The 25,169-nt window shown below is 37.0% G+C and overlaps 1 protein-coding gene across 2 annotated transcripts; it reads right to left on the bottom strand.

The window, feature by feature from the left end:
- Positions 1 to 2,527: 2,527 nt before the first annotated feature.
- golga3 (golgin A3) lies at positions 2,528 to 24,801 on the bottom strand. 2 transcript variants are annotated; one of them, XM_056263879.1, is made up of 24 exons: positions 24,708 to 24,801; positions 22,479 to 22,761; positions 20,344 to 20,610; positions 19,107 to 19,219; positions 17,871 to 18,580; positions 17,635 to 17,746; positions 16,244 to 16,550; positions 14,247 to 14,449; positions 13,524 to 13,661; positions 13,240 to 13,401; positions 11,768 to 12,136; positions 11,602 to 11,679; positions 10,496 to 10,759; positions 8,988 to 9,082; positions 8,449 to 8,665; positions 8,112 to 8,255; positions 7,138 to 7,335; positions 6,908 to 7,024; positions 6,649 to 6,788; positions 6,241 to 6,373; positions 5,267 to 5,389; positions 5,000 to 5,164; positions 4,733 to 4,887; positions 2,528 to 2,898 (listed from the first exon to the last, which is right to left on the bottom strand). In XM_056263879.1, the coding sequence occupies exons 2-24, from the start codon at positions 22,609 to 22,611 to the stop codon at positions 2,727 to 2,729; spliced, it is 4,515 nt and encodes a 1,504-aa protein (XP_056119854.1). In that variant the 5' UTR covers positions 22,612 to 22,761; positions 24,708 to 24,801; the 3' UTR covers positions 2,528 to 2,726. The 2 variants fall into 2 exon arrangements, with proteins under 2 accessions (XP_056119854.1, XP_056119855.1); XM_056263880.1 differs by having other exon boundaries at positions 20,467 to 20,610.
- Positions 24,802 to 25,169: the final 368 nt, after the last annotated feature.

Below are 25,169 nucleotides of genomic sequence, written 5' to 3'. Positions count from 1 at the left end.
AAATCACGCTAACGTTAGTTGTTTCAAGTTAACGCCTGAGCAGAAAATGTGCCTCCCGGAAATCTCTCTCGCTCGTTGTATCTTTACTTGTATTTGAATTGGTTTAAGCAGCGCTCCCACGTGTCTACCTCGTGTAATTTTTATACTAACATAATGGAAGCTTTTCCCGCAACGGAATAAAAATATAAAAAGATAACGAATTTATATCTCGCAATTCTGATTTTAATACAAGTCCGAATTGTCAGATATAAACTAATGCGAGGTACATTACGCAATTCTGACCTTTTGCACCGATACTTGTTATAAACTCTCAATTTAAAAAGAAAAAGTCCGAATTGTGAGGTAAAAAAAGCCGCAATTACGTTTATTATTGTTATTTTGTTCCGTGGCGGAAATAATATTAATCTACTAAGTTAATAATGAAAATGTGCATACTTTCCAGACTCTATCCATAGCTATAACTTACCTCAACAATAATACGAAGAATATGGTAGCAATTCATATCAAATAGGCCAGTATTTAAAACATTATCTCAAGATATCTGTAGATATTGCATTTTAACTTTTAAAATCATAAAACAGAATGTCTTCAAGCAACAGTAGGCAGTTACTGACAATTTGTAAATTATATCTGCAATAATAATATAATATAGATTTGGAATGTAATTGTGTTTCCTGTACTTTTTCATAACATAAAATACCATTCTAAGAAACACTGTATAGGAACAGAAGACAAGATGTGATCATTTTACAGAATGATTTATATTTTACACTCAATATGGTACATGTACATCCCATAAAAATGCTTAGCAAGCAAATAATTAAATCAAACTTTTTTTTGTAAACATTGAACAGAAACTCGTGCTTTTAGTCAGTACAGTAATTAACACACATTACGGTTTCAGTGAATTAAAAACCGTTTCCTCCCTTTTGCTGAATGCGTATGTATTAATCATTTGAATATAAATGTACATGTTAGCGTGTAAAGCTTCATTTCCCATTATGTAATTTAAAGCAGTATTAAGGTTATCACCGTACATGGAGATCAATGTCATTATCTCAGAACACATTTAAAACAGTTCAAGCCAATTACAAATTTAAGTTCAGCTCCACATAAACAACCGACAGATGGAGTTTGTGAAATGAACACATCAGGGGAAAGAAATAAAAAATATTACACCTAATTAAGATACATTATTCAAAATATATTTGCATACATCTCCAATAATTAAGGCTGTAATGACAAACTATCCATGAGAATATCGGGATGCAATTTTTTTTTTTAAATAAGTGAACATAGTATCAACACTGGCAAAAAAATGGCAAGATCTCTCCATCAAAAAGTAATATTTTACATCTGTCAATACCTGAAAGTCAGTAAGCTTGTTTTCTTTTATCAATTGTGCAATATAAGTCAACACCTTTCATATATATTATAAATATACATACAACACACTCAACACCACTTTCAAGAGCACATTCAACCGATTTTACATTATTTCCCAAGATCTCTCAGACAGAAATATTTATTTATAGGTTCATTCAAGCTATACATTTTTAGTAGTATTTAAAGGTTTCCATATTTGATCAATTTTAAGGCGCAGCCCTAAAGAGAACTAATCAAACTTTGACAGCTGTTATCAAGACCTTTTCTATGGGATCTCACATCTGCAAACCATAGACAGAAAACAGATATTAGCTGATATTGGATGACCTGATGTATATTACCCTGTACAGAAAGGGCCACTATTTCCCCAGTTTCACACTTACATTCCTGGGGCTTCAGGTCCTGAGTTTGAATCAGAAAGAGGCTGTGATGTGAAGTATAATATTGTAAGCGCAACCTCAAGGTCCCGTTACAGTGTGTCACAAAACAGTGGTCCTAAATTGGGTAACGCAGAACACAGTGCAGAGTACATGTAGACGTTAAGTTGGCATCGCTCTAGACTTGATTTGAGGCCTGGAAAAACTAAAGAATGCTGATTTAAAATCTGTTTTTTGGAAAAACAAAACATTCCGGGCTGATCTGTGCTTTAAAATGCTTGATATGGGGCCTTGTAATGTTTTGTTTTTCATAGTATTTGCATTATATTGCAGGGAACAGCTCTAGATCAGGCATCTGTCCATTGATGGAATGAGAGGTCAGCTCATTCACAGGCACAGAGGAATGGAAGAACAGTTCAGCTGCTGAATTCTCCATGCAGGAAGTGAGAACTACCACCAGACGGATATGTAGAATATACACCTGACCAGTTAGGTCAATAGGTCACTAGTTACTATAACACTGGAGTCCCTGGATGTTTGCTGTAGACCAGATTTGTGAGGGGGGTTCACTCCTGCAGGACTAAGCAGCCTACAGTAGCACTCACAAACCTCTTTCTGCACCTCTAATGAGATGAGAAAGAAAACTAAATCAAAGCTGAACGTCAGGTGGGTGACTACTGTGAAACTGCAAGCGAAATAAACAGATCAGAGAGAGAGAGAGAGAGATAGAGAGAGAGAGAGCAGCTCTGAAAATAAATAGTGATAAAAGTAATTTCAACACCAAAATGACCCCCCAAAAATAAAGCTGTGGTATAAAGAAACACTTTGTTACACAATCTTGGTTAGGTAAGGATAAAGCCAAATGTTGGCAGTTGATTAAAGAAAATAAACAAAGAAACTTAAAAGTGCCCATGAAGATAAAACCGAACTCTCTCCTCAGTGTCTTTAAGGATTCTTTGTGTATTACGAGGGCTGCATCTCCCCCGGTATCTCTTCATTCTCTTCTTTATTAGACGAATCGTTGCTGATATTGTCATGAAACCCTAGTTTTTGGAGCTCCTCCTCTGCGCTGGCTAATGACGTCACTGTGACCGTGTGTTCCTCCATCTGCTTCTGAAGGCTGTCCATCTCCTGCCTACAAGAAATGACCATCAGAGGAGTGAGAAAGAAGACGCCCACAAGGTGAACGCAATCTGTTATGTGATTGTGGTAGCTTTATTTATATGAAATATGTGGAAAAGGGAGGCAAGGGAGAGCAGATTTTGTGTAATTGTTCAAAATCAAATTATTTCTTTTGTTCAAATTCATTTTAAACATCGGGTATAAATAGGCGGTCTTGTGTCACGACTATGACAGCTTAAAATCCTCCCTCTGAGAATGTTCCTTTTTAAAAAAGTCAAAATAAACTAAAATAATGTGTCAATACAAATAATTGTATAAGAAATTCAAACCATTCTATAATTTGGGGTCAGTAAGATGTTCTAATGTTTTTAAATGAGGTCTCTTATGGTCAGCAAGGCTGCATTTACTGGATCAAAAAACAAGAAAAAGCATTAATATTGTGAAATATTATTACAATTTCAAATAAATGTTTTCTATTTTAATATATTTTAAAATGCAATTTATTCCTGTGATGGCAAGGCTGAATTCAGCATCATTACTCCAGTCTTCAGTGTCACATGATCCTTCAGAAATCAGTCTAATATGATGATTCGGTGATCAAGAAAAAAAAAAAAATCCTGTTATTATTAATGTTGAATACAGTTGTGCTGCTTAATATTCTTTGTGGAAACCAGGATGATTCTTTGATAAATAGAAAGTTCAAAAGAACAGCATTTATTTAAAACAGAAATCTTTTGTAACATTAAAAATGTCTTTATGGTCACTTTTGATCAATTTAATGATTTTTTGCTGAAAGTATTAATCTCTTTTTTTACTGACCCCAAATTATTGAATAGTATAGACAGTAAATTTATTATACGACATGTTACAGCCAGATATGACAGCGTTACTGCAACACGAATTGCCGCGGATGAGTAGCTGAGTATCTCTTCAAAAAGACAATGCTTATATATATTTCTTATTATCATTTCTTCTTTGATTCTGTTTACACCTGCTCTCTTCATGCGTTTTTACTGATCGGATACCCATCGGATTTTTTAAAAACTGTTCCATTTACACTTTGACGCATAAATGTGTCTCCGCAAAACGAATATATGGGACCCTGGATCACAAAACCAGTCATAAGTCGCACGGGTATATTTGTGGCAATAGCCAACAATACATTTTATGGGTCAAAAATTATATCTTTTATGCTAAAAATCATTAGGATATTAAGTAAAGATCATGATCCATGAAGATATTTTGTAAATTTCCTACCGTAAATATATAAAACACTTATTTTTGTGAGTGAATGCAGCACAATCGCGAACATAAATGGACAAATTTTAAAGGCGATTTTCTCAATGTTTCGATTTTTTTGCACCCTCAGATTCCAGATTTTCAAATAGTTGTATCTCGGACAAATATTGTCATATCGTAACAAACCATACATAAATAGAAAGCTTATTTATTGCGTTGGCTTTCTGGAGAGCTGCTCATATGCGGCGATTCATGTTGCAGTAGCGCTGTCATATCTGGCTATAACATGTTATATAGCCTATAACATGCGCTCAAAGTTAATTTTTTAACATTTTGGGAGGAGTACATATGCGGTTTCAACAACCAGATGCATTTGCACTTGTCCAGTTTCGGAGGGCATTTTTACACCTGGTTTGTTTTACGATCGGATAACTATCCGATCAGAGAAAACACATGAGGTGACCAGGTGTAAAAAGGCCTTTTTTCTTCTTTTCACTGCTACTTGTTTGTAATAGTGATAGTTCGTAATAGTGGGACAGTGTTACAGGGTGCACACTCTCCTCTAGTTTTCACATAGAAAGCTATGGTATGATGTGTGCAAGTCTTACTTTAGCTGTCTCAGACAGTTGTGGAGATTATTGAGAGGTTCCTTATTGACGGATGTTGAGGGTTTCAACAGTTCGTCCAAAAGTGAAGCAGGAACAGGGCAGTCTGGGATTTTTACTGGCGTCACTGGGGTCGATTCCCCCTTTAGATCCATCCGCTGGTGTGGGAACACAAATATTGAGGGAAAATATTCCATTACACACTTACCTGTACATATTACAGACCTACATCCAGTCTAAATTTTTTATTAAAGTGAGCATTAGTCTTACCTTTCTGAGCCTGCTGTTTTTGAGATCCTGTTTGAGCTGGTTGTTCTGCTGAAGAACAGTCTTCATGCTGCTCCTCAGCTCTCCCACTTTAGCCTGCAGCATGAATTTATCCTTCCGCGTGCCGTTGAGATCCTCCTGCACCATCTCCAGCTCCACCTTTATCCTCTACACATCACATCAAGCAAAAAACCACCCAGAATTAAAAAACAAAAAAACATTTTTAGAACAGTAACTCACTGACTGAAAGTGCTGAACAAAGCAGCGCACCTGTAGCATGTCCTGCAGGGTGTCCATCTCTCTATGGTGACACTGTTCCACCATCTCCAGCTGCTGTTTTTGTGTCTCGATCTCCCGCTGCCTCTGCTCCACCTCCCACTTTAGATCCTCCACCTGCAAAGAGACAGGAATACAGTGTGATTAATACGTAGTGAAGTATTTGTTTTTCTCCATACAGATATATATACATAAAAAGATCAATATAGATTTCAAAGACATGAATGAAACTAACTACTGTTGGGTCTGTCATGTTGTTAAAATGTAACGGTCAGGGGGAAACAAAAGCAAAAATGTGTACCCTCACTGGGACAGATCCCTTAAAAGGACAACTTTTTGTACCTTATCCACCCCTAAAATTATTATATTAGTTACTTAAAATTACTAGTACTAAAAAACTGTATAACACTTCATAATACACGCGGTTTCAAAAACAATCATGATGTTAATGTTTACAATATTGTAAATTCTTCATGCCTTAGTCGCATTTAGCAGATTACAGCTTGATATTTGCTAGATTAAAAATATATCACTTTATGCGAGTATGTATGTATAATATACTTTACATTTTGCAATGATATAAACAATCATGAAGCCGAGATATATATAGCATATATTGCTATGTGACTATACTGTGCAGGTACAAAATCAAGCAGTTGAGATTTGCTATGTTGTATATATTGCTTTATGTGAGTATACTGTATGTATGTGAATAAAGTTGTATATATATATATATATATATATATATATATATATATATATATATATATATATATATATATATCCAACTCTTGCACTTAACTGATTCACATCTAGACACTGATTCACATTAACACTCAAACCTAGGTTGTGAAACCTTGCAACCTGCTTACCCAGACAGCATTTTAAGGCATAACAGTAATATATTGAAAGAGGCTCTGTGAAGTTTCAAACTGAGAGGTAACTTTTGCAACAAAGCCACACTGTACCTCTTGGTTAGTGAGGGGTTGTTTGTTGAGCTCATCATCAAGTTGTTTTTGAAGGATCTGGAGTTGAGCATGAGCATCAGCTAATTCCTCCTGGAAATGAGAAACCTCCTCGGAGTGCTTCTCATCTTGAGCTCTGTCAGAGAGAGAGAGAGAGAGAGAGAGAGAGAGAGAGAAAAATTCACAAAAGACACCACCACAATCTGAGAAGTCACACACATCTGAAACTGTTCATTAACCAATCTAGGTATTGATCTCCATCGCTGCGTTTACAGTTCTTCACATATCTTACAAGCATCAGTACATCACTCTAGGAAAACTGGACCTCATAAAGATGTCTTGATGTGTTCTATAATTATGAGTTTCCGAGGCAGCTGTGATACTATAACCCAGAGTGTCTGGAAAACTTACGCAAGTGTCTTAGCCTCTTTCTGCAGGGCTTTGACAAGCTCCTCTTTGGCCTGCAGATCTTTCTTGATCTCGCTGAGCTCCAGCATGGCTGCCCTGTAGTGCCTGCGGTTATGGGCTGCCTCCAGCTTGGCCTCCGCCACCTGAACAAAGCGTACAAACACACAGGTCACACACATGCACATAAGAAAATAAACCAAAGCCTTCGGGAGTTCTCAAGGGGAACTGAAAATGCTACGCAGATGTTAAACCATATATTAACCTGCTCTGTCAGATCCTTGACTTTAATTTTCTCCTTCTCCAGAGCAGTCTGGAGCGTTTGCACCAACTGTCTCATCTGCTGGTCCTCCTCTTCTTTACGCTTTAATACTGCCTGAACCTGGAGTGAAAGATTACAGAGATGTTTAAACAAAACAAAACAATTGTAAAAACTATTCAATTCCACTGATTAAAGTATTGTCAATGATGATGACATGACACGCCGCATCACACCTGCAAGTTGAGCTGGACAAGATCTGCTTCTCTCTTTGCCAGTGCAGCCTCTAGAATATTGGCATGTTCCCGCAATGCACTGTGGGATTTTCCAAGCCCGGAGAGTTTCCCTTTCTCATGCTCTAGCTCAAGCGTAAGCTTCTTATTAGCATCTTCCAGGCGACGAATTCTCTTTTTAAAATTTCGTGACTCTTGGAGCTGTGCCAAAAAAAAAAAGGTGAAAAAACATTTCTTACATTTTGATAACACCACTTCTTTCACAAATTGCAATGGACTGTCCATTATGTAAAACTCACTTAAAAAATACATCATATTACTGGTATTTTAATGAAATATAAGCTATCAGTGAAATTTGGAGCAAGGACGACACCATTTTTATTTTTTACAAACATTAAAATTATTGAGCAAATCAGTGTACAGATAGTCAAAATCAGAGTTGATTAAATTATTGAGGCGAAATACTATGAATTAACTGAGTAACCATCTCTAATATCACAAGAGAATAGTGGGGATACACATACATGTACACTACCATTAAAAGGTTTAGGGCCAGTAAGATTTATTTTAATTTTTTATTCAGCAAGGACACATTTGAAATTTGATTGACCAAAGTGATTTCTGAAAGATCATGTAACACTGAAAACTGGAGTAATGGAAGCTGATAATTACACTTTAAAATATATTAAAAAAGAAAATAATTTTAAAATGTAATAATTGTTCACTATTTTTTTATTGTGTTTTTGATCATCTAAATGAAGCCTTGGTGAACATAAGAGACTTCTTTCAAAAACTAATAAATCTTACCGACTCCAAACTTTTGAAAAGTAGCATATTCATTCAGCAAGCACAAAAAAAAAAAAGATTATCTACAATTTTCTGACCTGAGAAAATGATGTATATGTAAACATGTTAATTGTTACCAAACCATACAGGTTTGCTATATATTAAGCCATTAAGAATACGTTTTCGCTCACCTCGTCTTCCAGTTCCATCACTTTCTCCTGATATTCCTCCAGCTCAGTGCTGGTGAGATTGATGACCTCCTGTAGCTCTTTCTCCAGCATGGCTTTACTCTGGCTCACTGCCTCCAGCTCTCTTTGCAGGGACTCCACCTTGGCCTGAAGCAATGACAAAAATACACATAAATCAGTTATTAGAAGATAAGATCCACTGTAGTTACTCACGGCACCAATGCAATACTTCGAGTTTTTAACAGTGAAAGAAGTATAATCATTGTGTCCCAATGCTTTCAGGAACTATGCAACTCTTAACTTTTAGTGTTTATATTATAGACCATCACTACCAGTTTACCTGAAATTCCAGGCTATTTCCTCCCTCTGAAACCTGAGCTTTGAGTTTGTCAAGTTCAACCTCAGCTGTCTCTTTGGCGGCGAGAGCTTCCTGTAGCCTGCGGCTCAGAATGCCAACTGCATTCTCATAGGCCTTATGCTTGGCCTTCATATCTTTCTGTGCGCTGGTCAAATCTGTGCCCAAACGCTTCATCCTCACCTTCTGCTCTGAGATCGCGCTGGAAGAGGAAAGAGCAGGTGCATAACAGCAAGTTAGACAAACAATTTTGGTCTACTTCACCATCATTATGTTCTTCTAAACATTCAGGGTCATTTTTAATTTGTTTAATAAATGGATGAAATAGGAAGAATAAATCCCAAACCCTCATGCTTTAATCTTGAGACGCAGGCAAGATCATAAGCAAACACGTACAACTGGTGGAACACTTCGGCACTATTGTCTATATGTCACATCACATATTAGTGATGTCAAAGAATGAGCAGCAAAACTATCACTATGGAAACCCTTATGGCAGAAGAGGCGGTGTGATTGTGACTCACGTCTTGGCTTCATCTTGCATTTGTTCAATCCTCTTCCTCAGATTTTCATTCTCTTCGGTCACGGATTCCAGATGGTTCTGGTCAAACTGAAGGGACTGAAGCAACAACATAGAGAGTGTCAAAATATGCTATATACAATACTGTTCAAAAGTTTGGGGTTGGTAATATCTTGTTTTTTTTTTTTTTTAAGTCTCTGCTGCTCACCAAGGCTACATTTATACAAAATGCAGTAATAACAGTAATATTGTGAAATATTATTACAATTTAAAATATCCGTTTTCTATTTTAATATATAATTTATTCCTGTATTTATTTAGCCTGGTTAAAACCAGACCATTCTCAGTTGTAACTGAGTTATGGTCTGGCAAAGCGTCATAGACAAATCATTTCCAGAGGTGCGTCACCAACGGACGTCGCGGATAGACCTAAAACCAATCAGAGCGGTGAATGAGATGACGTATGCAGAGCGGTGGAGAAATATCTCCGAGTGTTGCTCTTTGCTCGGTTTTTAACTAAAAGGAAACGTTCAAATCGCTTAAAACAGACGCGATAGCTGATTCGAACGAGTGATGTTCGACGGCGGCATCCATCTTAGTAATGTAGGCTACAAAATCTGCTTCAAAATCCCAGCGCTGTCGTCATCGTGTAAAGCCCGCCCCAACGTTTCTGATTGGTGCCTCGATTTCGACGGATTGGAAATGGGCTTGAATGAGCTCTTTGCCAAACTAACTTTTAAAGCAAATCTAAATTTGCCGGAAGTTGTCTGGGTTTTCCCAGGCTAGTATTTATTGGAATTTCAGCATCATTACTCCAGGCTTCAGTGTCACATGATCCTTCAGAAATCATTCTGATATGATGTGGTGCTCAAGAAACATTTCTTATTATTATCAATGCTGAAATAAAAGTATTAATTTGTTTAAAAAGATAATCACTGACCCCGAACATTTGAACAAAGGTGTATAGAGACAGAGAAGCATTTAGGCCACGCCCCCACCCGGGGCACACACACACACACAATCCAACCCTCTCCATTGACTTAGTATTGCGTGAAGCTGCCTCCTTGTCATTTCTTGGTTCCAACAAAAGACAGAACAATGCCTAAAAGCTGCTGTGACCGGGTGTAAAGCAAACAAGCTGAAAAAAACCCAGAACTAAGTTTTTATAAGCTACCGAAACATAAAAGCCAGCCTTTAAGGAGACAAAAGTGGATACAGGCAGTAAGATGTGAAGTATCAGCAGGAAGAATGGGTAAATTGTGGAATCCTGACACAGTATGCCTACCTGTGCAGTAATACATAGGGTGGTAAAATAATAATCCTTTGACACGGTTAAAAATAATGTTGATTTTTTTTAGCATATCCTGTTGCTCATTACATTCCCCTCCAGTGGCTTAGTTCTCAGAGTAATATGACACGTTGCGCTCTGCCTCAATTGCCTGTATCTCTATGTAGGAAAAAGTCTGTATCCTTGCAACCGAGATGATCTTGGTAATGCAGTGGGGTGTGTACCTGCAGTTGAGAGTCAAGTTGGTCTCTCTCTGTCTGTACGGATAGTAAATGGGCTTCCAGGCTGTTCATCTGCTGCTGGACTCTCTCCACTTCCTTCTGAAGGCGATCCTGTTCCTGCTCTGCACTCTTCTTTTCTCCCTCCATTCTTAACAGCTCCTGCTTCAGGTCCTTCACCTCCACCACCAGACGCTTTTTAGAAGCCTTCAACTCAGAGATCAACTGGTCTTTGGAGCTGGCGTCTCTCCTGTAAGCTTCGACCATCACCTGCAAGAAAGAGTACAGTAGATTAAGGACACTTCTGCCAAAACCCATTTGACTATTTTGTTGTGGTAAAACCTCCTCACAACTAGTCTTATCCAGCAACAAACAAGGCATATTTGTCAGTCATACATAAATGAAACCAGTAAGAAACGGATAAGATTTTATATATATTTTATAACAGTTTTATATATATTTATCATAAATAAATCCAATTTGTTTCAGTCTCATTCATTTGAACTAATTGAATATTGCTTGTTCCACAGCTAGCTATATTTTAACATTTATACTTTTTAACTGAATGAATTTTATTGTTTTCACAATTAACAGATTTATACTGATTCTAAGCAATTTGAATAAATGCATTTTGAAAATATTATTAAAAATAAAATATAATCAATTGGTAAATTATAAACAATGCCATGATTGATTTTATTTTTTATTTTTAAGTGCAGAAATCTTACCCGTTTCATTTATGTATGGCAAACTAATAAACTTAAAGTGATGCATATTTGTCAGTTTAAAACCGTGTAATCCAAATGAACCGAATTTTTGGTAACATTTTATTTTATAATGCCCTTGTTACATATTCTTACCATAGTAGCAACAGTAAATTATGCATAATTACATGCAACTAACCCTCAACCAAATCCTACGGTAAGTACAAGTTGTTAATCAATATTACTCTGTTACAGTGTAATTATATATTTACATACTATGACACCTTAAAATAAAGTCTATACCAATTTGAAATGTACCGTAATTCAAATACATAAATCTTAATTCAATCAATCTAAATATGTTTGGAGTGTACATTTTGAAGGAACTCAGATCGTTGGGCCACCTACCTTTTGCTGCATGAACTGCTCTTTCAGTTTCTGTGCTTGTTTTTTGAGGGTGCCATTCTCTTGCTTTAGAGCTTCAATCTTGTAGAGAAAGGGAAAAGATGCAATCTGAACCCATCCTAATATTCCAGTTACAAAAAAGCACATCACTCCGATTCAAACCTCTCACCTGTGTTGCTTTAACCTGCACTTCCTGTCTAAGCTGGTCAAGTGTGTCTGAGGCCAACAGCACTTCCTCTCCAAGCCTCTCTGCTCCTTCATCCAGTTCGCTCTTATCTGCCCGTGCTGCCTGCAGAGCCACTTCCAGGACTATTTTCTCATTTTGGAGAAACTGCAGGGTTTCCTCTTTAGCTGTGGCGTCAGTTTGTAGCTCCTCCAGCTGGGCCTGGAGCTCCTGGTAACGGGCCTCCAGCTGATTAAGGGCCTGTTCTTTGGTTTGGAGGTTGTCCTGAGTAGTGGTTAGCTGCTTCATCAGCTCTAGGTGCTCACGCTGTAACAACTCCAGTTGGGCGTCTTTTTGGGAGAGAATGAGTTTGACCTGGATGGAGAAGAAGTTAAGTCGTTTGAGTCATTAGGCTGCATAAATTAGGTCAACCAGAACCGGGAACACTTCCCATAACATCCGATGTACTTGTTACATCGTCAGAAGCCTGGCATCTACACTAATATAAGTCTGTCTCAGTCTTATCCCGAGGTTACCGTACTCAGCCAGATCTAGTCCGTATCCAGACCAGATGGTAGACCTGCACCTAGAGACGACCACAACAGCCCTGAATGTGAGAGGACACCATGACAACTAGACGAGCCGTAGAGACAGGTCCCCTGCATAGACCTTGTCGACTAGACTGTCATCGGCACAGATCCTCAGCAAAGACCATGAGAACCGGAGAAGTCCTCTGCACAAACCCTATGGCCAGCTTCAACTCCTCCCAACCAAATGGTGGTGTAACGTATCCTGATCTTCAAGCAGAAGGAACTGGATTAAATATTGTCAATTATATCAATCCACAATCTGACTTGTGATGCGACCTGGAATCAATCCACACCATGTAGGTTGGTCAGGCCAGAGGAGAACTGTCGCCACTGTCGCCTTTTGGCTTGCTTAGTAGGGGACCCTTTATATTCGGTAATATTATTGACTTGAATGCACTGGCACTATATGAGAACTGAACTGAGCTAGATGATGACATCATTGTTTTCTCCAGAGCAGCTTTTTAGATTAATTGAACTCATTTTATAACTGATGAACTTTACACAGTTATTGTACCAAACTAAATCAACACTGAACTACTTTCAACTGAATAATGACGGTTTACTATTGTCTTTTTAGAGCTGCTTTACAGCAGAATTGAATACTGTTTGTATCGTTGATCAATACTTTCCTGTTTATCACTGTAAAGCTGCTGCATTGTATAAAGCACTATATAAATAAAGGTGACTTGACTTGACATCATTAGGGAATGCTTATATTCAAAATAACATATTACAAGATGGAGCAACCTTGGATTAAGGGTCTTGTTCAAGAGCACAATGCTGACGGGTTTGAATCTACAACTCTGTGTGTGTGTGTGTGTGTGTGTGTGTGTGTGTGTGTGTGTGTGTGTGTGTGTGTGTGTGTGTGTGTGTGCTGGTGTTAGATACCTGCTCTAGCTCTCTCTCCAGTGTTGTGGCTGTATTAGCAAGTTTGAGAAGATGCTCTCGCTCCTCCTCAAACTCTTCCAGCTTGTGCTGAAGATCTTCCTCCACCATCGTCTTTGCCTCCTGGATTTGATGTATGGATGCTTCTTGAGTCAACATGTCCGCCTGGATAAGAATCAATCTATTATTATTGTTTATGCTTTTTAGATTGAATCAATTTCACTCTTTCTTCTTCAACTTGTTCATTGTTTATTAACTCAAGTAAAAAACTAAATATAGTGCCAGACCTCTATACTCTGTAGCTGTACAGCAATCCGTTCCTTCTCTTTTATAGAGCGATGGTTCGTCTCTGTGAGTTTGTGAGACAGAGTAACGTTCTCCATCTTCAGATTTTCCAACACACCAATCTGAGTCATTTGACCGGCCTGAAAGTAAATATACAAACAAATGCACACTAAAGATGGCCATTCTCCATCTGTACCTTTCTGATAAACTTTGAATACATATACTACAGTTTAAAAGTTTGGGTTCAGTAAGATGTTTTAAGTTTTTTTAAATAAATGAACTTTTATTCAGCAAGGATGCATTGAATTGATCAAAAGTTACAATAAAGACATTTATAATGTTGCAAATGTAGTTCTCTTCCACAAAAACAAATTTAGCACAAATGTTTACAACATTGATAATAATAAGAAATATTTATTGAGCACCAAAATCGGCATATCAGAATGATTTCTGAAGGATCATGTGACTGGAGGCAAAGCTGAATTTTCAGCAATATTACTCCAAAGGAAAAAAAAAATTATTTGAATAGAAAACAGCTATTTTGTAATAATGCTTTACAATTTTACTGTATTGTTGATCAAATAAATGCCGTCTTGGTGACCATAAGACTTCTTTCAAAAAGATTTTAAAAATCTTACCGACTCAAAACTGAGAATGGTAGTATACATGTTATGGGAAAACTAATTTATACTCCATCACACTTCACCAACAACGGCACATTATACCTGCATGTTTGCCATCTCTCCCTGCAGTCGCACACGTGCCTCCTGTGCCATACTCAGCTGCTGCTGGTACCAGATGCGGAGCTGCTGCAGGGAGTCCACTTCTGCCTGCGAGGTCTTCAGTCTGCTCTGCAGAGCGTTCCTCTCGCTCTGGACCCGCTGAAGCTGTGTCTGCAGGCCTCCCATCTGCTGCCGGAACTCAGAGACTACGTGGAAAAACAACCAACATGGTATGTAATAGGGGTTGCACAGACTAGTCGAACTGAAGGGACTGAAGCAACAACCTGGAGAGTGTCAAAATATGCTATATACACTACTGTTCAAAAGTTTGGGGTCAATACTTTGAATGTTTTTTTTTTTTAGACTCTTCTGCTCACCAAGGCTACATTTATACAAAAATACAGTCAAAAACAGTAATATTGTGAAATATTATTACAATTTTAAATATCTGTTTTCTATTTCAATATATTTCAAATGTAATTTATTTCTGTGATGGCAAAACTGGATTTCAGCATCATTACTCCAGTCTTCAGTGTCACATGATCCTTTAGAAATCATTCTGATGTGGTGCTCAAGAAACATTTCTTATTATCAATGCTGAAAACAGTTGTGCTGCTTAATATTTTTGTGGAAACTGACTATTTTTTTCATGATAACTTGATGAATAGAAAGCTCAAAAGAACAGAAATGTAAAAAAAAAAAAAAAAAAAAACATGTCTTTACCATCACGTTTGATCAATTTGCTGAATAAAAGTATTAATTTGTTTGAAAAGAAAATCACTGACCCCAAACATTTGAACAAAGGTGTATAGAGAGAGACGTGAACATTTATGTAATAGGGGTAGCACAGACTAGTCGAACTTTAATGCTCTGCCATGACGCTTTAAACTTCACGTCGACTAGCCGCTGATCATGGCCTATAGAGGATAAGAAATCTTTGAAGTCCACTTTTTACGCTCTGTTTCCAACCATTAAAATCAATGACAAATAAATGCATACTACGAGAGCGCTCCACAAGATTCGCTTGATTATACCATCTGGATGCTCCAAATTGATCGGGTGAATGCACGTTTTAAACAGCTTATTGTACACGCAAGTTAATCACGGTTCTAAACTAATGCACTGCTGCATTGTAACGCACACACATACAGACAGTAGCTCGCACATTTAGTAGCACAGAAATGTATTGTCAAAACTGTTCTGTGATTTATCAATAAAATAGTTCTAGCATATATTTCTTAGTAACTGAAACCCACAGCTTCACTATTAGTTGAGACGCTGCCTGCCAGGTAGAATTAATTCACATGCAATCTCTCTCACACTAATGCATTCATATAAATGTAATCTTTACTGTGCTACTTTGTCTGTATCTGATTTAGAACGAGCAGAAATCTGTGAGAAACGTGATGACCAAAAGACAAAAGAACTGATCAAAATAAGCTATTATGTAGGAGCAATAGCCTTGTGGGCAGCGTTGTGTCATATCCCATAGCTGTGAACAAGGCAACCCACATTCGAGTCTCAGCTCGGTTTATTTGTTCATTTATGATGTATTTAGCGACTAGTCGACGTTGACTTCAATCAAACAATTTTTTCACTTATAATTATTATTATAAGTTTTATTTTTTAAAAGTGCCTTTCCCAAGCTAAAGGTTACTTATTGTGACCAGTCAAGTGAGCACAGTTATGGGTTTATCAACAGGTTTTTTTTTTTAACCAGAAAAAGCCAATCAATAACCTTGGCCAATATTTTTGGTCAAATACTAGATCATTTTTTAACAGTGATTGAAATAGTTCCCAGGGCACTAAATGTACTAAAATCTACTGGTACTAGTAGGCAAAAGCGCTATCACCATGTTAACTGTCCTGAGTAACGATAGTCAAGTCAACTCAAGTCAGTTCAGTTCAGTTCAATATCTGTGTAAAGTTTACAGATTGAAGTATACTGATCAACTGATCAAGCTCAACCCTGACATGTACATCTACCACTTTGTCCTCACCTGTGTTGTCTCTGGTATTCAGGCTCTGTTGCATCTCCTCCACTTTGACCATCAGCCTCTGGTACTGCTCTTCAGCCAGCTGCAGGTCATTGCCCAGTGAGGCCAGGCTGGCGTTCTTCCCCTCCAGATTGCCCTGGAGATCCACCATAGCCTTCTCCAGTGCAGAGCAGTTGGAGCGTAGCGTGGTGACCTCAGAGGTGAGGGTGCTCTGCCTCTCCTGACTGGCCTGGGTTTGCTCCACCTGGACCTGCAACTGAGCATTTACTGTAGCCAGCTGTGCCTGGAGCTCCGTTTTTTCTTTCAGAGCCTGGAAATGAAGGTACGGTTTTAAATGATCCATGTGGTTTCAACCATGTTTTTAAGAAGTATATTTATAACAATTAATAAATATATAAACATGTATACATGCACACTACTGTTCAGAAGTTTGAGGTCAGTAAGATTTTTTAAAAGATATTAATACTTTTATTCACCAAGGATGCATTAAATTGATCAAAAGTGACAGTGAACATTTATAAATAATATTACAATAAAACTGTAATTCAAATAAATCCTGTTTTTTTTTTTACTTTATATTTATCAAAGATTTCTGAAAAGAAAAAATTATGATATAATAAGATATTAAGATAACATTGATAAGAAATGTTTCTTGAGCACCAAATCAATCAGCATATTAGAATGATTTCTAAAGGATCATGTGACACTAAAGACCGGACAAATGACTGCTAAAAATTCAGCTTTGCCATCACAGGAATAAATTACATTTTAAAAAACATTAAAATAAAAAACGTTAATTTAAATTATGATAATATTTAAAAAAAAAATTTTTTTTTTTTTTTACTATATTTTGATCAAATAAAATGCAGAAACTTCTTTAAAATAAATTAGGAAAATCTAATTGACCCCAAACTTTGTCTTTGACTGAGTGGCTCTTGTTACAGTGATTACTTTATTTTGTATTTGTAATAAAAAATGTAAATGTTTTTATTTGTGAAAAAAATACTAAAATAGGATTACAGGAAAAAAAATAAAGATTTTTGTAATAAAATATTATATAAAATAAATATTAGTTATATTGCAGTAATGTTGTGTATGAGTTGTGTGTGTGTGTATGTGTGTGTATCTATCTATCTATCTATCTATCTATCTATCTATCTATCTATCTATCTATCTATCTATTTACACACACACATATACACATATGCACACACAATTTTGTAAATATTTCAAACATAACTATAAATATTTAAACCAATCTTCTCTCGAAAGATGGTCATCAGACATTTAAAAAAATCCTTATCAGTTGACCACTAATAAAAAGACGTAGCCTTATATTCTGTTGGTGGCAGGTAGCAAATATTAGACAAATGCCTAGTCCCAGGTTAACTCACCTGACTGGCCTCTGATGAAAGAGACTCCAGTTGTCCTTCTAACCTCATTTTCTCTTTTAGCACTTGCAGCATCTCATCATGAGTCCCCATCACAGAACTCCCAAATGACACGCTGAAAACACATAATTCAATCATGAAGGTTCAATGGCCTGGTTTCATGATAGATAATAATGTTCACCTAAAGGTCAAAAAATATTCAGGGAATGGACTAACCGGTGGACATAGCGGGCCCATACCTGCTGGAGAAGCTGTCCCTGCGACTGCGAGGCTCTACGCTGCCCTCTCTGTCCTGCTCCAGCTCTTCCATGTGTCTCTCTTCAGTGGCTGCCTGCAGGACTTCCTGCAGTGATGGAAAGTGGCCCATGGCTTCTGGAGCAATCTCTCTCCCTTCAACGGTATATGGAGCCTTTGGCTTGTTCGCTATTGCAGCTAACATACTATATGTCCCTGTAGTAGACACACTGCTATAGGACGAGCTATCGCTGTCATTGCCGTCAGCTTTGAAACCTGATTCGCTGCCATCCACCTCAGAGACGTTGTCTCGGATTAGCTGAGATGTTTCCGAACGGCTTTTGGTCTCAGAGCTGATGCTGATTTGCGAAATGGTGGAAACTGAGCTGATGGAGGAATGCAGCGAGCTAAATGATGAGTCGGCAGACACAGAAACTACCCCACCAGGTGCTTCTGCGCTTTTAAAGTCAGATTCGGGAGTTTTGTAGTCAGCGAGAGAGTGGATCTTGCTGGAACGAGATGATTTGGATTTCTTCTCCTTGCTGGAGGGGATTCCTAGGCTTCCCAGTTTGGGACCACGAGGAACGCTGGTGCGCAGGAAAGAGTATTCCGTAGTCATGGCAACAGTACTGGCCCTTGGGAGACCCTCGGGATGGAGCATGAGCTCTGGGTCCAAAGTGCTAAATAGGCGGCTCTTAGGAGTGGATCGCCTGGTCTGAACGAGACAAAGAAATGATGATTAAACATAATAAGACATGTAAAACAGGAAACAGTAGCAAACACTGGACAAACACTGAACTGTTTATCTATGTCTAACGTTAAGTCCATCAAGTCCACCTATAGCTAATATTAAATAAATGATTTACTCAAATGATTTGGCCACCCTCATGTTGTTCCAATCCTGATTGATTTTTTTTCTCCCCAAGGAACACAAAAGGAATGAGAATGTTAAAATAAATAAATAAATTGTGAATATCAAACCAAAACATTTCAATTAACCAATCGTTTAACATTCTTGAAGTCAATTTTGTGTGATGCTTCTTCATGTGCCATATTTAAATACACTGGACTTAAAATATGGTCTGTTCCTTTCACAAAATTATATTATGACTTCAGAAGACTTGAAATATAGCAGACAAGGAAAGTCAACACTTAATGAGGGTGAGTAAATTATGCCAATTAAATTGTTTTTTGCCAAACTATTAATTTAATTCAATATCAGTTGTCATGAAAGCACTCACTCTCTCTGTGTGCCGCTGTACTCTGTATTGTTTGAGCTGTTCCTCTAGACGCCGGCGAGCTTCCTGGCGAATTTTTTCTTCATTTTCCATCTCCACTGATGGCTCTTTTGAAGCTACAAGAAAGACACAGTCAACAAATGCACAGAAACTCTTGCTACATAAAAAATAGGCAGGTGTTCAGATATTGTCAACCAAGCTCTGTTGGATTGAATGCAACAGGCTATTGATTATACGAGACTGATAATACAGCTCATCAATCCTGAAACATGCTTTCTTTGACAATGCTATTTTTAGGGATGGCTTTGACAACTGGTTCCATTTTTAAAAAATACAAGAACTTACTGGATGTGTAATAACGCAATATGCGCACAGTCATCTTTCTCATCTTTTTACAGTTGTAATGGTGATGAGCGAGTGTCTTATATGCACACATTGTTATTAGTTTTAATGCAATTAAAAATTCTGTTTAAATGCATATTTTTGGTGGTTCATATGTTTTGGTACAATGGCCTTACAGAAAAACTAAATTCAAAGTATTGGTCTAAATAAGTTACTAAAAGGAATAAATATGGTAATGTGTGACTTGTTATTACTGCTCTGTTAAAACCCGAAATGAATAATAACCAGGCTGCTGAGCATTTTCCAGAGCAAAAGTACTAGAAGAATTAGAATCATTAAGGGAATTTTACAGTGGAACTGGAACCAAAATCATTCAAATGTCTCATGATTCCCATCCCAAGTCTTTTAAGAGTGAAGCTTCATGCTCATCCTGGCAGAGCAAACACCATGTGATCTCTGCAACCCAAAATAAGCCATTCCATCTGCCTTAGTTAGAAAAAGAGAAAAGCACACTTCAATTTCTGCGTCAGTTAGTTATTAGATCAGCCATATTCCACGTCCAAGCCAAATTGACTTAAATACTGGCAAGACAACATTCATCTTGTTATGTTGTTCCCAGAAAAGCTAAATTTTCCTGAATCACCAACCAGCACAACAACCCCGGTATTGCAAAGAATTAACGTAGCACCAACAATCACAGGAGAGACTTATTAGCCTTTAATTAATTAATTAGGATTCCCATTCAAATCTCTCTGCAAGCCAAAATGGAGAAGCAGGCAAAAATAGGATACAGCAAACAGGGAGGGTTAGCCTAAATCAGCCTCAAAAGCCAAGGAATTACAACACAACAGGAAGGGACGAGGGTGATTTGGGGGGTTATCCAATATCGTATGCTTACACAATTCGGTCTCCTGCATAGGAATACTTAGTCTGAGCGATTGCAATGCGTCACCCTTGTGAATAGAGCCCTCTGCAAGAGCTGCCTCAGACTTCTCTAGGCTGTCAGGGAAAGAGGCCACACCTGGATCCAGCTGTGCGCTCAGGGGGGAGTCGGCAAGGCGGCTACCCAGGGGAGGAGTTGCCAGAGGTGGGGTTCTGCCTCCGTGAGCTTCCTGACCCTCCACCACGGCCTCTCCGTTTGGCAACAGCTCTGCTTGGACATGACCTACAACAAAGAGAAGGGATTCAGCAAAACAGCGTTACATTTACAGGTGTTTTTAGTGTTTTACAGGCCAGGCATGGATGACATATCATGAAATATATTTTGGTTCATTACAATTTTCATTGTTCAGTCTGACCTGGTGTGTGTACTTAGCCTTCTATGGACCACATTAATAATTACTATACAGAAAAATAAAATTACTGACCGGTCATTTTACAACTGTAGGCCTTGCTAAAAATAAACACTAACAACAGTTATTAAAAATGATCACATCTTAAGTTATTAAAGTTAAGTAAAAATGTGATAAAATAAAATTAACTTATTTAAAACAAATTATTACCCAAAAGAGCACTTTTCATGCTTTAGTAAATATCACTCCACACAAAACTATTTGGTAAGACTTTACAATAAGGTCCCATTAATAATGCATTTACCGTACTAACATTAACAATGAGCCATACATTTGTTACCGTATTTATTTATCTTTGTAAATTAGTTAATAAAAATACAACTAATCATTGTTAGTTCATGTTAGCTCAAGATTATTAAATAATATTAATAAAAGATACAACTTTTGATTTTAATGATGTATTAGTATATGTTGAAATTAACATTAAGAATGCTCATAAATGATTTAGAAGTATTTATCATTGTTAGTTCATGTTAACTAATGCATTTCACTAATGTTAACAAATTGAACCTGATTGTTACCAACAATTCTGTAGAAAACAATGGCCCATTCATATTTGTCATCCTTGATTCATTTATTCTACTGACACTAAGACAAAGTGAATACTCCAAGGGGGACCATATTCAACATGTCGAGATCATTTTGAACATATTTGTCCGAAGCATTATTCTTTTCCTTATGGGTCATGTTACTTTGCGCACATTTAAAGTACAAAGCACGACCTAAATTAGCCTGTTTATATCTATGTGTTATGAGGTTATGATTGTTGGTTTTTGGTCATTCACAACTTTCATAATTAGAGACCAGCATAGACAAAAGTTCTCCTGTGCGCAAGTCTTGCAGAACAAGTCAAACAGCCTAATCGAGCTACAGTGACAGTTCAGGAAACTGACACTAAAAGTGAGGGGGAAGTTTGTGGATATATCTAGAGAAAAATACTTCTTAATAAGGTAACAAATAGCACTGAAAAGTGGGAAGAAAAAACATCTCAAAGCCAAGTGACGCAGTAAACAGCAAATGTTCACTTTGAAATTTTGCCAAGTTTTGAATGAACTGAACACAACAAAAAAACTCTCATAAGACAAGCTTAACAGTGAATCCTGCGCTCACATTTTGAGTATAAATGGTATATTTTTATACACTATAAAGACCCAATTTATAATATAAAATATATAACAAACATGTGTAAAATATTATTTGGAAAATATTTAGTTTCTTTTACGTTACATTTTTGTTATTCATTTGGTTTTATTATTTAGCTATTTAAATCAACCTTTTTATTTAAATCAATTTTGTTTTATTATTTATTTATTGAAATATATATATATATATATATATATATATTAATAATTTATTTGATACATGAAATGCAAGAAAAAAGTAAATTGTGCACACGATTTACAAATCGAGGGAACAAATTAGTAAATCGTGCGCACGATTTAGTCTACTATTTTTTTCCTGCATGTCATGTGCGGGCGTGGCTCCGTAATTTTAAATTAAAAGCATTAATTAATTAGTAAAAATGTATTTCGTTTTGCTCTGAACTTTTCCACGGACCCCCTAGCATACTCTTGCAGCCCCCTGTGGGTCACCACCAGTTTGAAAACCCCTGACTTAGAACATCATCCATCAAATTTAATATATATATATATATATATATATATATATATAAAACACTCACCATTTGGGATTTTCTCTGTTACGGGTGATCTCTCCGACTTCAGAGATTCCACAGTATTGCTGTCTGGATGTTGTGCATTCAGCTGCTGAGGGATGGCCTCGATTGAGGCCGTTTCATTATTTCCATTTTCCATATCTCTTGAAATACAGATGCTGTTCTAGCATCCATTAAAAAATTAGATGGGCCTCACTAGTGCAATTCAACTTTACTTCATGCTTGGTAAACTTTGGTTGAGACTGCAGGATGGCCTGGATGGTGCAGACGGCTTCAGTCCTTGGTGAACCTGAGGAATGAAAACATTGCTTAAAATCATCCATACTGTGAGAAGGGTTCAAGATTCATTGCCCAGTTAAAGCAGTCTTGATCAAGGGCACAATGGTGATATACAGAGAACGTGATTCACAACATGTTCCTGAATCAATATCTTTGCTGATCCTGGAACAATATTCCAATCAACCAATCAGATTTGAAGGACAAGTTTACAGTTTATGTCAAGTTTAGGCTTACAACCAGGGTTAGATGCTTCTACATCAGTGTTTTTCACATATCATTTCCCTGTGCTTTTAGGGATAAGTTATGGGTAGGGTTATGAGGGGGTAGGGATAGGACTATATTTTTGGACAGGAAAGTTGTTCCAGAATCAACAAAATATGCTGATCCAGGAACTGTCTTACTTGGCAAAATTACAGTGACCAGTGTGGGATACTTTTGTTATTGTTGCTGGAAGTGGCACTAGTTGTTTAATTTTTTCTTTGTCATGTTTATATAAAGTGCCCTCGGAAATACTTCTCTTTTTTTACCCACTAATTCATTCCACCTCAATTTGGGGCAAGAAAGAGGGAAAATAACTTCACCACAATTTTAACTTAGTACAAACAACAGTGGTTTAAATGACAGTTCACTGATTCTTGAGACATGAGACAAAACATGTTCCACATCTAAACTTGCTATTACCTTTCAAAACAGCACCATTTCCATTTAGAAATGAATCAGAGATTCTCACTAGAATGTTCTTATGGCATGACATTCAACTACCCTATAACTATAACAATACCTATGACTACTACCAGGTGCCAAGGGAGCTAATTCCTATAAAATTCCACTCAATTCCTCTAAAACCATCGGTCCACTCCGACCATAGCTCAACACTGCATATAGATTAAAATGTTAAATAATAAAAACAGTAATACAAAAGTCTCTTATGGAGAAAAGCAATACAATTTAATTAGTTATCTTTTAATAGGTTTCCAATGCATTGGAAAATATTAGTTCCTGTAGTGCTTTATGCATGCATGATATGCAATATATGCTTTAGTCAACACTTTGAGCTGTCAACACAACGGTTGTCTGTCTTACTGCGAAGAAAATTCAATAAATAAACTAAAAATCTGCTTTAAATGAATGATTTAGTCTCCATTCACACACTGAAGGAAATGCTTTATTTGTCAATATTTATAATAAATATTGGACACATTATTGCTAACAGGTGGTGATGACTCATACTGAGCTATAGGCAAGGAAAACAATTTCATGAGAAAATAAAAGCAGCAGGAGATTGAACAGAATAATCCTTCATATACACGAATGCATATATTCTTCCTTATATAAACTTTTCAGCACTGTAGTTTGCTTTATCCTAGTTGTTATAGTTAAGTGTCATTAAGTGTCATCATGAAGTGTCATTATGGTGGAGGAATGAGATTTCTGTCTCACACAATGCTAGAGGATTAGACTAACCATCAACACGAGTCTAACTGTATAGACTAATGCGATTTAAGACACTTATCAGACAACTGACATGCGAACAAAGCTGTCATTACTTTAAAATCAACCTTGTCATAATATCACATATAGACAGATCAGACTGACAACAGCATTTTTGATTAACGTTAACTGTCACTCAACAGAGATTATGTCCCTTATTTCAGTGCAATTAACTGAAAATGAAAGCACAGCAACAAATACGTCAATCATAATAAATAACCAGCAGCACGGAGAAAGTGAAAAACCACTGGAGATACAGTGTTAAAGTGAGTTTATTATTATAAATCTTTGATCTCATTAGCATCAGCCTTTTAGCTACTTAGCCACATCGCACGGTTATCTAAAAGCAACTGATGCATGACACTGACACACGACCACGCTTCTGCATAGCAGTCGTCACGTGAAATGGTGAATTATTAGTATGGTGATTACAAGAGATGATAAAAAAAGTAATTAAGCACCAACCTTAGACGTGCTCCTGTCTATACTACGTGGCTGTTTAGGTTCCGTCCTTCAAACAGATCCGTCTCACAACGGTTACCTCAAAATGAAAGGTTCCGCGTAGAGCTGCTGCGTAGCTACGTAAGGAAGGCATCTATGGATTTTAATATCCCCTATATTTTATTTATAACAGTCTAATATCAATAACCAGTTAATAATCATACTTTTATATATTATTTATGGTTAAAAAAAATCAAAAGCGTTCTTCTGACCAATTGTGAATGTACTGATCTTACAAACATGCTGCACGTTTTTTGTCTAAATCACAATCAGTATGATTTTAAACACTAATTTAAACTGTTTTAAATTGTATTGTGCAATCAAATGAGTAGACAAAGACCTGTCTCATGAACATCATCTCCAAATCATATGCTATTACACAAACTGAAAAATCATATTTGCCCCATTAGGCTTTTGAATGGAAGC

This window comes from Rhinichthys klamathensis, unplaced genomic scaffold (assembly GCF_029890125.1).
Source record: "Rhinichthys klamathensis goyatoka isolate OS25496 unplaced genomic scaffold, OSU_Roscu_1.1 h1tg000210l_1, whole genome shotgun sequence".
NCBI lineage: Eukaryota > Metazoa > Chordata > Actinopteri > Cypriniformes > Leuciscidae > Rhinichthys > Rhinichthys klamathensis.
Note: the sequence above shows the minus strand (reverse complement) of the source record. Positions and strands in the feature narration are given on the sequence as shown.